The sequence below is a fragment of the Lepisosteus oculatus genome, chromosome 12 (assembly GCF_040954835.1).
Source record: "Lepisosteus oculatus isolate fLepOcu1 chromosome 12, fLepOcu1.hap2, whole genome shotgun sequence".
Lineage (NCBI taxonomy): Eukaryota > Metazoa > Chordata > Actinopteri > Semionotiformes > Lepisosteidae > Lepisosteus > Lepisosteus oculatus.
Genome location: NC_090707.1, coordinates 19,415,507 through 19,427,690, shown reverse-complemented (window position 1 = coordinate 19,427,690; position 12,184 = coordinate 19,415,507). Strand labels below are relative to the sequence as shown.

Here is a 12,184-nt window from a genome sequence, read left to right as displayed (position 1 = left end):
GTTTAGACTTCCAAGTCACAAGCAGGGGTTTATGGCAGGAAAGGGGGTTAACTGATAAGGACTGCAGATGCAAGCTAGGAACCCCCCTGGGTGTAATGTTAAACTGACCATTTGCCCAGAACATCGTAAACTGGCCAAATACCATGAACCCCCCTCTTTACCATCATACCGAGTGACGTCAGAAACGGAGAAGAAAACACTATATAACCCAAAAGTTTGTAACAGTACGTTGAACAATACTTCGGTTTTGTTGTTTCTTGCGGGAAACAAGACTTCGGCTTTATTGTTCCTTGCATGCAATAAACTCATCTGTTTCACTTCATCTCGGGATCAAGAACCTTATTTCTTCTGTTACAACAATATTAACAAAATGTATATTACTGTAATTAGGTTTAAAAACATTCTGTTACATTCCAAATATAGAAAAACATATACTTACATGCCACATCTTTGGTCAAGACATGCTGTGATGGCTCACTTGGTTCTCCAAGACCAGCTTTATTTTCAGCAGTGACTCTAAATTCATATTCAACTCCTTCAGAAAGGCCTTGCACTTTGAAACGGAGGTCAGAGATAGTTTTCTTTGTTGCTCTAACCCATCTTAACCCTTTCCTTTCTTTCCTCTCAACATAATAGCCTGTGATGTCACTTCCACCATCATCAGCAGGTCTCTTCCAAGAAATAGTAACTGTATTCTTGGAGACATTGTCAATTTCCGGTTTTGATGGTGGACCAGGAGGACCTGTGATTTAGAAAAATCTAGTTACAATTTTGCCAATAAACAAAATTTACACATGTTTGTAATTGATATGCTACTCAACTTACCAAATCTATCCACCATTTTGACTGGCTCGGACTGCACAGAATCACCAACACCGTATTGGTTTACAGCTGAGACACGGAAGACATACTCATTGCCCTGGATAAGTTTGGAAGCAACAAAACGGCAATCCATAATGTTTTCAGCTACTAGTGTCCAGAGCAGACGGCTGGTTTCCCTCTTTTCAAGAACATAAGACTTGATTGGAGACCCACCATCCTCATGAGGTGGCAACCAAGTAAGAGTCACCTTTTCAGATGATACATTGCTAGTTTCGATTGGCCCTGGAGGTCCAGGAACATCCAAAACTTTCACTTTCACATTTTCTTCTTTAATACCAAATGGATTGCTGGCAGTAATGGTGTACTCTCCAGAATCCTTCCTGGTAGCATACTTGACTGATAATGTAGAAGAGGTTGGGGTGGACTCAATCTGGACAATATCTGAAGGTTTGAAGTCTTTTCCAGCTTTAGACCACACAGATGTTGGAGGTGGTTTTCCAAGGATACTTGTTGCTGTTATAACAATAGTGTCACCAGCCTTAACTGTTAGTCCCTCCTTTACAGTTGGATCAATAACAATAGTTGGTGCCTCTGTTAAAAAAAAAGATGAAAGGGGTTTAACTCATCAGGTGACCTTAAATAAATAATAAATGCTAATAATAATAATAAATACTTTTAAACATACCGTATTCATCTTTGCATACAATGGTGTCAGTTTGCTCAGATGGAGGACTTATGGCACCAGCAGCATTCTTGGCTCGAATTCTGAATTCATACTTGCAGCCTTCAATGAGATCTGTCACTGTAAACGCACATTCTTGCACATTGACATGGTTGGCTTTCATCCAGGCCTTTGAAGGTAGATCACGTTTTTCAACAATGTATCCTGTCAATTTGTGTCCACCGTCATATTTGGGCTCGCTCCACATGAGTGTTACAGTGCTTCTTGTAACATTTATAACATCAGGTTTACCAGGAGGATCTAAAACAAATTTTAAAAAGTTTGTAGGTAGTATATGATTAATATATGAAAATGAATAATGGGCAAAGTTTTTTTTTATGGAGAAGAAATTAAACAGCAATTAGCAAATGCCACTTACCAATTGGATCCAGAGCTACCATAGGTTCTGTTGGTAAACTTGGTTTACCAACACCTGCCATATTTATAGCCATAACTCTGAATTCATATTCAAGGCCTTCAGTTAAACCACCCACTCTGTATTCCTTCATTCTCAGTGGTGTCTTGCTGGCTCTTTTCCAAAGAAGACTATTCCTTTCTTTGTACTCAATGTGATAACCTAAGAATGCACCAAGAACAAATAATGTTAGCAATTTCTATGTATTAACCAATAACCAAAACCTCTTGTCATAACAACAGAAGTAACAATATTTACCAGTTATTGGGGAGCCACCTGTCTTTCTTGGATCTGACCAAGCAAGTGAAGCAGATTCATGTCTCATAGAAATAATCTGAGGTGGAGCTGGTGCATCAGGTACATCTAGTGAAAAAATAAGTACAGTAGATATATTTAAAGACAAATTCTATGAGCAACTAATTTAATTTAATTTCTAAAAAGAAAAAAAAACTTACTAAATGGATGCTGTGCCACAATAGGATCTGATTTGAGGCCTACTCCAACTCCATATTTATTTTCTGCACTAACTCTGAAGATGTATTCAGTTCCTTCATGAAGTCTGGTAACCCGGAAAGTAGTTTTCTGTACAGCAGAAGCGCAGGTAACCCATTTGTTGGTTGTGGAATCCCTCTTCTCAAGGATATAATTTGTTATTTCTGAGCCACCATCATCCTTTGGTGCTCCCCATTTTAAGGTTACACCATCAGCTGTGACTTCATCAAACTTAATAGGTCCAGTGGGTATTCCTGGTTTTCCAACGACTTTCATAAAGAGTGTGCATTCTTTGGTGCCAGCAGTATTCTTCAAGGTAATTGTATATTTTGCGGCATCACTCTTTTGACAATCATGAACCAGAAGAGTTGTATTGACAGCTGATGACTCTACAGAGACTCTGCCAGTGTCAGTCAATACCAAATCTTCACCTTTCTTCCATGTAACAGATGGAGTGGGTTTGCCAGAGATTGGGATTTTAAGACGGAAGGTGCTTCCTTCCTTCGCAAGATAGCATAAATCTGGGAAGTCTCTCAAATCAGCTGCTGGTGGAACTGTAAGGAGATGATAAAAATTGAAATTTTCAGAATAAAACACATTAAAAACTATGCTTAACAATATTTTAAACCATGTAAAAATGCTTACCAATGTGATCTTTGGCTACAAAATTAATTTCCTGTGGTGAACTGAAACCAGCATCATTTAGTGCTCTCACACGATATGTATATTCCTTTCCTTCTTCCAGATCTTTAGCACTGTACTGCATATTTTTGGATCTCAGGACCTCCTTCCACTTATCTTCACTAATCATGAGTTCTACTGAATATGCAATAATGCGACTTCCACCGTCACTGAGAGGCTTCTTCCAGGCTATTGTACATGAGTTCTTGGTAACAACCAATGCTTTAAGATCTACTACTGGCCCTGGTTGTTCTGGAAAAAAAGATATTTGATTATTAATCAAACATAAACAATTGAATAAAGCATAAAGATTTTTAATGTTCATACATTTTCATTTTTACCAACCTGAAGCTCTGATTGAATCATGTGTCTCACATGGCTCCCCAATTCCATATTCATTTTCAGCCAACACTCTAAAGAAGTAGCTTTTGCCTTCTTCTAGGTTGGAGATTCTGAATGATGTTTTTGGACAGTCGGTTGAAACCGTGGACCATGCCTTTCTCTCTGCATCACGTTTTTCAACAATGTAACTCTTTACAGGACTACCACCATCAATAAGAGGAGGATCCCAAGTTATAGCAGCAGAATCCTTAGATGTTTCTTTGATAATAAGATTGAGTGGTGGCCCAGGCGTATCTATTGTAAAAAAGCAAATAAAGTAAAAACAATAAACATCAACATGAACAGAACATAAAAATGTTTATGAACAGCAAATTATACAAAGTAATGCAACTTACCAAGAACCTTTACAACTATTGTGTATGTCTTAATTCCACTGCTGTTCTCCAGGGTCAATACATACTTCCCAGCATCATATCTGTTCACATTTTCACAGTATACTAGAGTGTCCCACTCTGTTGTCCTGATATCTAGTCCTTGTCTATCTTTGATGTTAGTGTTCATTTTTGCCCAAGTAACCTTAGGAGCAGGACGGCCTCTTATTGGCACATAAATTCTCATTGTAACTCCAGCACGTAATACCAGGGCTTTCCTCAAATCAGCATCCAGTTCTGCTTCTGGTGCAACTGAAAAAAAAAATAGATGCGTTTAGATACCACATTACAACAAAAGCCATTTTAGTGTTGGTTTTAATCACATTCAATTTACTCTCCTGCATAAAGAGTAACTTAAATTAATTCAATGAAAACATTAATTAAAATAAACAGAGAAATGATTATTAAAGTGAAAACGTACTCAAAATATCCTTTGCAGTGTGTTTCTCAGGAACTTCACTTGGGTCACTGTATCCGATCTTATTTACAGCAGTCACTCTGAACTCATACTCTGTATTTTCAATCAATCCAGTAACAGTGTAACGTGTTTCTTGAAGGTTCTTTGGTACATTGCATCTTATCCAGTCCTTGCCATCTGCTCTTTTAACCTCAACCAAGTAGCCCAAGATAGGGCTCCCACCATCATATGCTGGTTTACCCCAAGAAAGGCTAACTGTGCTGTGAGTTGTATCAGTCACCTTCGGGAAAGCTGGTGGACCAGGTGGATCTATAAGACAGTGAAATATATATTATAAAAATAAATAAAAACATATATCATTAAATAAATAGAATTTGGCATTTATAAAGTTTTGAAGCCATTGTATAAAATACTTACACTGTGGATCAAGTGCAATGGCTGCACTGGATGGATCGCTTGGTTTGCCCAACCCAGCTTTGTTGAGGGCAATGACCCTGTATTCATATTCAGTTCCTTCAGAAAGCCCTGTAGCTTTAACTGTTCTTTCAAGTACTGGCCGTCTGTTGACTTTACCCCAGTTAACTGCTTTGGTTTCACGCTTCTCAAGCATGTATCCAAGTATAGGTGAACCACCATCATCTGCTGGTGCCTTCCAGCTGACAGTCATATGGTCCTTTGTGATGTTGCTAATTACAGGAGCATCACATGGGCCAGGAACATCTGAAACAAATTATTTAGAATTATTGCTCATGATTTTGATTTTTAAACTCGGCAACATGCATGAGCACAAAATCAACATAGTCTTACCATATGGATTCTTTGCGACAACAGGATCAGTTAAGATGGGGTCACCAACACCATACTTGTTTTCAGCACTGATTCGGAACTGATACTCATGACCTTCAATCAGTTTCTCAATAGAGCAGCTGGTAAGCTGAACATTTGCTGTGACCTGAGCCCAGTTAGGTCTGCTTGTCTCACGTTTATCAACGATGTAGTTAGTAATTTCAGAACCTCCATCTGCAAGAGGTGGCTCCCATTTAAGAATGACACGATCTGAATAAACGTTGCTTATCTTGACTGAAGCAGGTGGGCCAGGTTTGTCTAAGAAAAAAAAACATTAAATTATGCATAATATGTTAACTGTTCAGAAGTTTATATTTAAACATAAAGAACAAAAGAGCAACAGTTTATTTTTTACTGTACTCACCAAGGACTTTAAGTTTAATGTTAGCTGATTTGGATCCACTTGCATTTTCTGCAAGAATTGTATATTCTCCAGACTCCTTTCTCTGTACACTGAACAATTCCAGGTTGCAAAGATTTCTCTTTTGTGTTATTTTAATGCCTTCAGCTGCTTGTACAGTGTTGCCATCCTTCTTCCATGTGATCTTTGGCATAGGTTTTCCAAATACATTGGCCTCAAGGCATACATTTGCACCAGCCTTTACTGTAATCAGAGATTTCATCGAAACACCCAAATCTATCCTTGGTGGAACTAAATTAATAGAGGAAATTAATTATAGTTAGATTAAATGCTTACTACAAAACATTAAAATTAATTTAAAAAACAAAACAAAATTATACATCATCACAAATGAAATCTTACCATTTTCTGCCTGAACTGCAATTGGGTCAGACAGCTCTGAGGGGCGGCTGAGATTTATAGCTGTCTTTGCAATTATTCTGAACTGGTACTGAGCACCTTCTTCCAGTCCAGTAGCTGTATACTCTTCTTTAGGCACATTTTGACTGCTTGTATTGCAACGTATCCATTTGTCACCAGGGAGCTTGCAGGCTTCAACATAATAACCAATTATCCTACTACCACCATCATGTTTTGGTCGGGTCCAAACAAGGGATACTGAATTTTTAGTCACATCAATGACTTCAGGTTTACCTGGTGGATCTAAAACGATATTACACCGATGTGTGTTAATTCTTTGAAAGTAATGCATTGATCGTAGAAGAAAAATAAAAAATACCATGAACATAAGTACTTACCAACTGGTGTTCTTGCTGTGACAAACTCAGTAGGTTTGCTTGGTTTACCTTGGCCAGCACGGTTTAAGGCTGAAATCCTGAATGTATATTCAAGGCCTTCAATAAGACCAGCACATGGATATTCAGTAGTGCGAACAACTGTGTCATTTGCCTTAACCCACAGAAGGCTATTTCTTTCTTTGCGTTCAATGTAGTAGCCAGTAATTGGACTGCCACCATCACTCTCTGGTTTATCCCAGGCAACAAACATGCAGTCTTTGTTGACTTTGTTGAGGCGTGCATTCTTTGGTTCACTAGGTACATCTAAAATGAAACATACGCATATATATTAGAATGTGCGATAATAATGCTAGTCAATAACAAATAACAATTATTCTGTGAATATCTCACCAAAGGGGAATTTTGCAATCATTCTCTCAGATGCAATTGGATCTGACACGCCAAAACGGTTCTCAGCACGGACACGGAAGATGTACTCCTTCCCGGGTACAAGTTTTCCAACTCTGCAGCTTGTCTTAGTGACAGAGGCAACGGCAGTAATCCAGTCACCTCTACTCACATCACACTTCTCAACCACATAATTAGTAATATTGCTCCCTCCATCTTCACGTGGCATGTGCCAGGATAGACTGCAAGCGTCAGCATCAATATCACTGATCTCAAATGGTGGTTCTGGTGGTCCAGGTATATCTGTAATACAAAGCAAGATTATTGAATTATTATTAGTTTGTTATTTGTAGTAATATCATTATTAACAGTATTTCTATTGGTTTTCTGAAATGCTCACCCATTATTACAACTCTCAGGTTCTGGGAAACTAGTCCAGAGCTATTTTCAGCAGAAAGATTGTAATAACCGCTATCCTTCCTTGACACATCTTTGATAATGAGTACACAGGAGTTCTGAGACTTATGGACTGCCAGGCGACTAGAAGAAACCACATCCTCTTCTCCTTTCTTCCATTTGCATACTGGTGCTGGTTTTCCAGACACATAAGCTTCCACTCTTAGTTTCTGTCCAGCTTTAGCAGACACTGTGTCAGGCATGACAATCCTTGGTGGCACTAAATGAAACAAAATAAAGATTTTAAAACTGTATTTTTGTATGTACAAAACATAATGACAGGGGAAGGGTAAAAAAGAGACGATAATTATTTAAACAAAAATATGAACTTACTGAGTTGTTCTTTGATCTCAAACACTCCTTCTGCTTCTCTTGGCAGACTGCAACCCACTAGGTTTCTTGCTGCCACTCTAAATTTGTACTTTTTGCCCTCCTTTAATCCAACCACAACAATACTCAGATCTTTAACAACTGAATATGGTGTCCACCGCTCATCAGGCTGGCCATCTTCAATATAATCTATTATGTAGCCATCAATTTTAGCTCCTCCATCTCTGAGTGGGCGTACCCAAGCAAGCGTGGCACTGTTCTTTGTGATATCAATGACATCAACTTTTTTAGGTGGGTCAGGTTCACCTGAAATTCAAAAATTACAGAAAAAAATAAATTTCATTCTATTACATTATAAAAAATTAAATATGCTCAAAATAACAGAAGACTTTAAAAGAATACTTACTAATGGGATCAGTTGCGAGTATGGACCTTGGTGAATCTTTAGGTACTCCTGTACCATATTCATTAACTGCTGTAACTCTGAAATAGTATTCATTGCCAGGAACAAGATTTATAACTCTGAAGCTTGTCTTCTTTAAGTCACTAATGACGGTTGCCCAGGTCTTTCTGTCAACTTCACGCTTTTCAAGGATGTAGTGTGTTACTGGACTTCCACCATCATTTTCAGGAGGTGACCAGGATAATTGGCAAGATATCTTTGTTACATCAGTAATATTGAAATCTGCTACTGGCCCTGGAGTGTCTATCAAAATAAATAAGCAAGTGTGTTTAAGATACTGTGAATTTAAACAAATTAAAGTATACAAAATAAACAAATTCATAAATACGTAATACTTACCAAGGACTTTAACATTGACAAACACTGCTTTCTCTCCAGCAGGGCTGGTAAGTGTTAATGAATATTTGCCTGAATCTTCACGTGTACTTTCAGGGATGACAAGGAAAGTCATAGTGTCAATCAGATCCACATTTCCTTTCCTGACAACATTATCTATACCCATTCTTCTCCAGGTCACTTTTGGTGCAGGTCTTCCTCTTATTGTTGCAAAGAGTCTGATTGGACATCCAGCTCTGACTGTGAGAACCTTTCTGAGGCTAGCATCCAAATCAATTTCAGGTGCCTCTGTAAAATTAAAAAAATAAGAAAATATATTTATTTCATTTTTTATGAAAAGCAACTTAAATATAAAATCGAATCATCTGCAGCAACCAAATTTACATGAAAATAACAATGATCATCTAGAGCAAAAGGAACGCATAGTTTACCAAGTATCTCTTTAGGAGACACAGCTTCTTTCAGTTCTGCAGGTCGACCCAGGCCAACTTGATTTTGTGCAGAAACACGGAATTCATACTCCTGTTTCTCATCCAGGCTAGTAACTGTAAATTCTGTTAGAATGAGCTGAGCAGCTACATTACATCTCTTCCAGCCTTCATCTGGTTTATCACTTGCTCCTTTAGGTCTAATTTCAACTACATAGCCAATGATAGGTGCTCCACCATCATACACTGGTTTAGACCACCCAAGAGTAATGGAAGACTTTGTGCTATCGACCACTTTCAATCCACTTGGAGGACCCGGAGGTTCTGAAAATACAAATACAAAATTAATTAAAAATGATATATTACCACATGCAGAACATTCATATTAAAATGCATAGTTATGTAAATTAGAAACATACCTATTGGATCTTTGGCAGGAACAGATCTGGAAGGTACACTTGGATCTCCTAATCCAACTTCATTTTCTGCCTTAACACGGAATTGATATTCATGTCCTGGGATCAGATTAGTAACTTTCATACGTCTCTCAGGGATTGGACTCTTGGTAACTGCCACCCATCTCACAGCACGTTTTTCCTTTCTTTCCAGAATGTATCCAGTAATAGATTTACCACCATCATTTTCAGGTGGGGCCCATACGACTGTCATCTCTTCCTTGCCAATTTTCGTAACTTCTGGTGCATCTGGTGGACCAGGTCTGTCATACTGGGTCTTGGCAATGATTGGTTTACTTTCCACTGGTGGGCCAGTTCCCATTTTATTCTCTGCCCGAACCCTAAATACGTATTCATTCCCTTCCACAAGACGAGTAACGTTGATATAGTTAGTCAAGACAGATGAAGAATAAGTAGACCACACCATTCTCTTTGTCTCACATTTTTCCAAAATGTAGTTTTGGATTTCACAGCCACCATCATCTTCTGGAGGCTCCCACATTACTTTACATCTATCTACAGAGATCCCAGTGATCTTTAGGTCTCTAATTGGACCTGGTTTATCCAGCACATTTACGGTTGCATATGCAGTAAAGCTTCCAGCAGAGTTTGTTGCAGTTATAACGTATTTTCCACTATCTGCTCGCCTGGACTTATTCATGACAAATTTACAGTAATCAGTACCAGTTTCAATGCTAACTCTTGGATTTCTGCTTAAGTCAGTTTCTTTGTCCTTTGCCCATATGACTTCTGGCTGAGGTTTTCCTCTGAGACCAGCTTCAATTCTGATGGAATCACCAGCTTTTACAACCAATGCTCCAGCCAGTTTCAGGTCCAGAACTGGTTTCTGTATCTCTTCTTTAACTTGAATTTCACTTGTCTTTACCCAGTTGCTCTCTCCTCCTTCATTCTTGGTTTGCACTCTAAACTGGTAGGTCTGGTTTTCGATACATTTTTCCACTATAAAGTGTGTCTCTTTAATGCTGCCTTTGTGAACTCTTTCCCACTCCTCTGAGTCTTTTAGTTTCCTTTCTACATGGTAGGAAAGATTTGGACTGCCTCCATCATAGTCTGGTTTTCTCCACTTGAGGAGAACAAATGTTTTTCCAACATCGGCTATGTGGAAATTCTCTGGCTCACCAGGCTTTTCTACAGGATCAATGGCAAGAATGGGTGTTTTGGTCTCTATTGTTGGTCCAGCACCAACCTTATTTTCTGCACAAACACGGAAGAAATATTCACGATTTTCCACAAGTGGAGCCTTTATTATACGTTTCGTAACATCTGAAGAGATCATTGACCATCCTCTTTGGCTGGGTTCACGGCACTCTACAATATAATTTGTTATTTCTGTGCCTCCATTATCTTCTGGATTTTCCCATGAAACCATACAAGATTCTTTGGTCGCATAAGTTGTCTTCAAATTCTGACAAGGTCCAGGCCTATCAAGGACATTCACTACAACAGAAGCCTGAGCTTGACCACTGCTGTTTTTAGCCACAATTGCATATTTCCCATGGTCTGCTCTGGTAGCTTCTTTAATTGAGAGCTCAACAAGAGGGAAGTTATTGTTCATTTCAGTACGCTTGTCTCTGCCCAGTGCTCTTGCATCCTTTGACCATGTAATGTCAGGATCGGGTCTACCTTTCACACGAGCAGTAATTCCAATATTTTGACCCACCCTGACAGTCAGCAGGTCACGGCAGGAGATATCAATATCTACCTCTGGAGGACAAAGGATGTCCTTTGCAATAACTGACTCTGGGAGTTCTCTTGGCTCTCCCTCTCCAATGACATTAGCAGCTTTAATGCGGAACCTGTATTCCATGCCTTCAATGAGTCCTGGTACCCTAAATGCACACTGCTTGATGAGTTCATCTTTGTTAATTCTATCCCATTGAGCACTGCCTGTTTTCTGGCACTCTACAATATAGCCTAAAACAGGACTGCCTCCATCTCTTGTAGGCTTTGTCCAGACCAAATCAGCATATTCTTTGCTCCAGTCTTTCAGTTTAGGATTGACTGGTGGGCCAGGTGGTGAGATTGGACGAGATGCTCTAACTGGATCAGAAGGAGGAGAAGGTTTACTTAGACCAGCAGTGTTTTCAGCAAAGACTCTGAATTCATATGTATTGCCTTCAAATAGTCCAGGTGCTCTGTATTTGAGATCCAGAACAGGTGTCTTGTTAACACGAATCCATTTGCCTGATATTTCTCTGCGTTCAATAATGTAGCCACTGACTGGGCTGCCACCGTCAGTTTTAGGCATGGTCCATCCAATAGTTATAGCACTTTCTGTAATGTCAGAAGCCACTGGTTTTCCAGGCGGACCGGGTGGGTCATACATATGTTTGGCAACAGTAGGTGAACTTTCCAGAGGCTCACCAATGCCGATCTTATTCTCTGCACGGACACGCATTATATATTCACATCCTTTCTGCAGACGTGGAATCTTGACTCTTGTGTTGGTGCTTCCAGAGCTCACAACTCCCCATGTTTCTTTCTTAGATTCTTTCTTTTCAACAATGTAATTCATTACAGGGCTACCACCATCATCCTTGGGAGGCCGCCAGCTGATTACCATATGTTCAGGAGTTACTTCAAGGATGTTAATAGGGCCTATTGGAGGACCAGGAACATCTAAAACTGTGACATGCAAAGCAGCTGTCTTGCTTCCCGCAGGGTTAGACACTGTAAGAAGATATTCTCCTGAATGTTTCCTTGTGCATTCTGTTATGTTGAGAACTGTTGAGAAATTATCAGTATCAATCCTGTAATTGTTTTCAGTTTTTAGTTCATTGCCATCAGCTACCCATTTTGGAGTAGGCACAGGAATGCCTCTCATAATTGCAGGCAATCTGATGGTACTTCCAGCTTTAACAGTGATCCCTTCAATTAATTTCACATCAACTTCAATGGTTGGTGGCACTGAAAATACAACAATAAAAAATAATTATATATTAGATGGCAAAATTAAATGGAAAAAAAGTAACTCATACTATT

General features: G+C 39.0%; 1 protein-coding gene across 1 annotated transcript in view; it reads right to left on the bottom strand.

Annotated features, from left to right (window-relative positions):
• ttn.2 (titin, tandem duplicate 2) overlaps positions 1 to 12,184 on the bottom strand; it is a 171,351-nt gene that overhangs the window by 45,986 nt on the left and 113,181 nt on the right. The window contains exons 188-209 of the mRNA XM_015358879.2: positions 9,146 to 12,109; positions 8,730 to 9,050; positions 8,302 to 8,586; positions 7,906 to 8,205; positions 7,503 to 7,805; positions 7,114 to 7,389; positions 6,717 to 7,016; positions 6,327 to 6,629; positions 5,932 to 6,231; positions 5,533 to 5,820; positions 5,130 to 5,426; positions 4,740 to 5,042; positions 4,326 to 4,631; positions 3,869 to 4,156; positions 3,477 to 3,767; positions 3,096 to 3,383; positions 2,414 to 3,004; positions 2,217 to 2,321; positions 1,923 to 2,120; positions 1,508 to 1,804; positions 826 to 1,413; positions 440 to 742 (exon numbers count right to left, since the gene is read on the bottom strand). Coding sequence (XP_015214365.2) covers positions 440 to 742; positions 826 to 1,413; positions 1,508 to 1,804; positions 1,923 to 2,120; positions 2,217 to 2,321; positions 2,414 to 3,004; positions 3,096 to 3,383; positions 3,477 to 3,767; positions 3,869 to 4,156; positions 4,326 to 4,631; positions 4,740 to 5,042; positions 5,130 to 5,426; positions 5,533 to 5,820; positions 5,932 to 6,231; positions 6,327 to 6,629; positions 6,717 to 7,016; positions 7,114 to 7,389; positions 7,503 to 7,805; positions 7,906 to 8,205; positions 8,302 to 8,586; positions 8,730 to 9,050; positions 9,146 to 12,109 — 9,495 coding nt within the window. The remainder of the gene's footprint in view (positions 1 to 439; positions 743 to 825; positions 1,414 to 1,507; positions 1,805 to 1,922; positions 2,121 to 2,216; positions 2,322 to 2,413; positions 3,005 to 3,095; positions 3,384 to 3,476; positions 3,768 to 3,868; positions 4,157 to 4,325; positions 4,632 to 4,739; positions 5,043 to 5,129; positions 5,427 to 5,532; positions 5,821 to 5,931; positions 6,232 to 6,326; positions 6,630 to 6,716; positions 7,017 to 7,113; positions 7,390 to 7,502; positions 7,806 to 7,905; positions 8,206 to 8,301; positions 8,587 to 8,729; positions 9,051 to 9,145; positions 12,110 to 12,184) is intronic.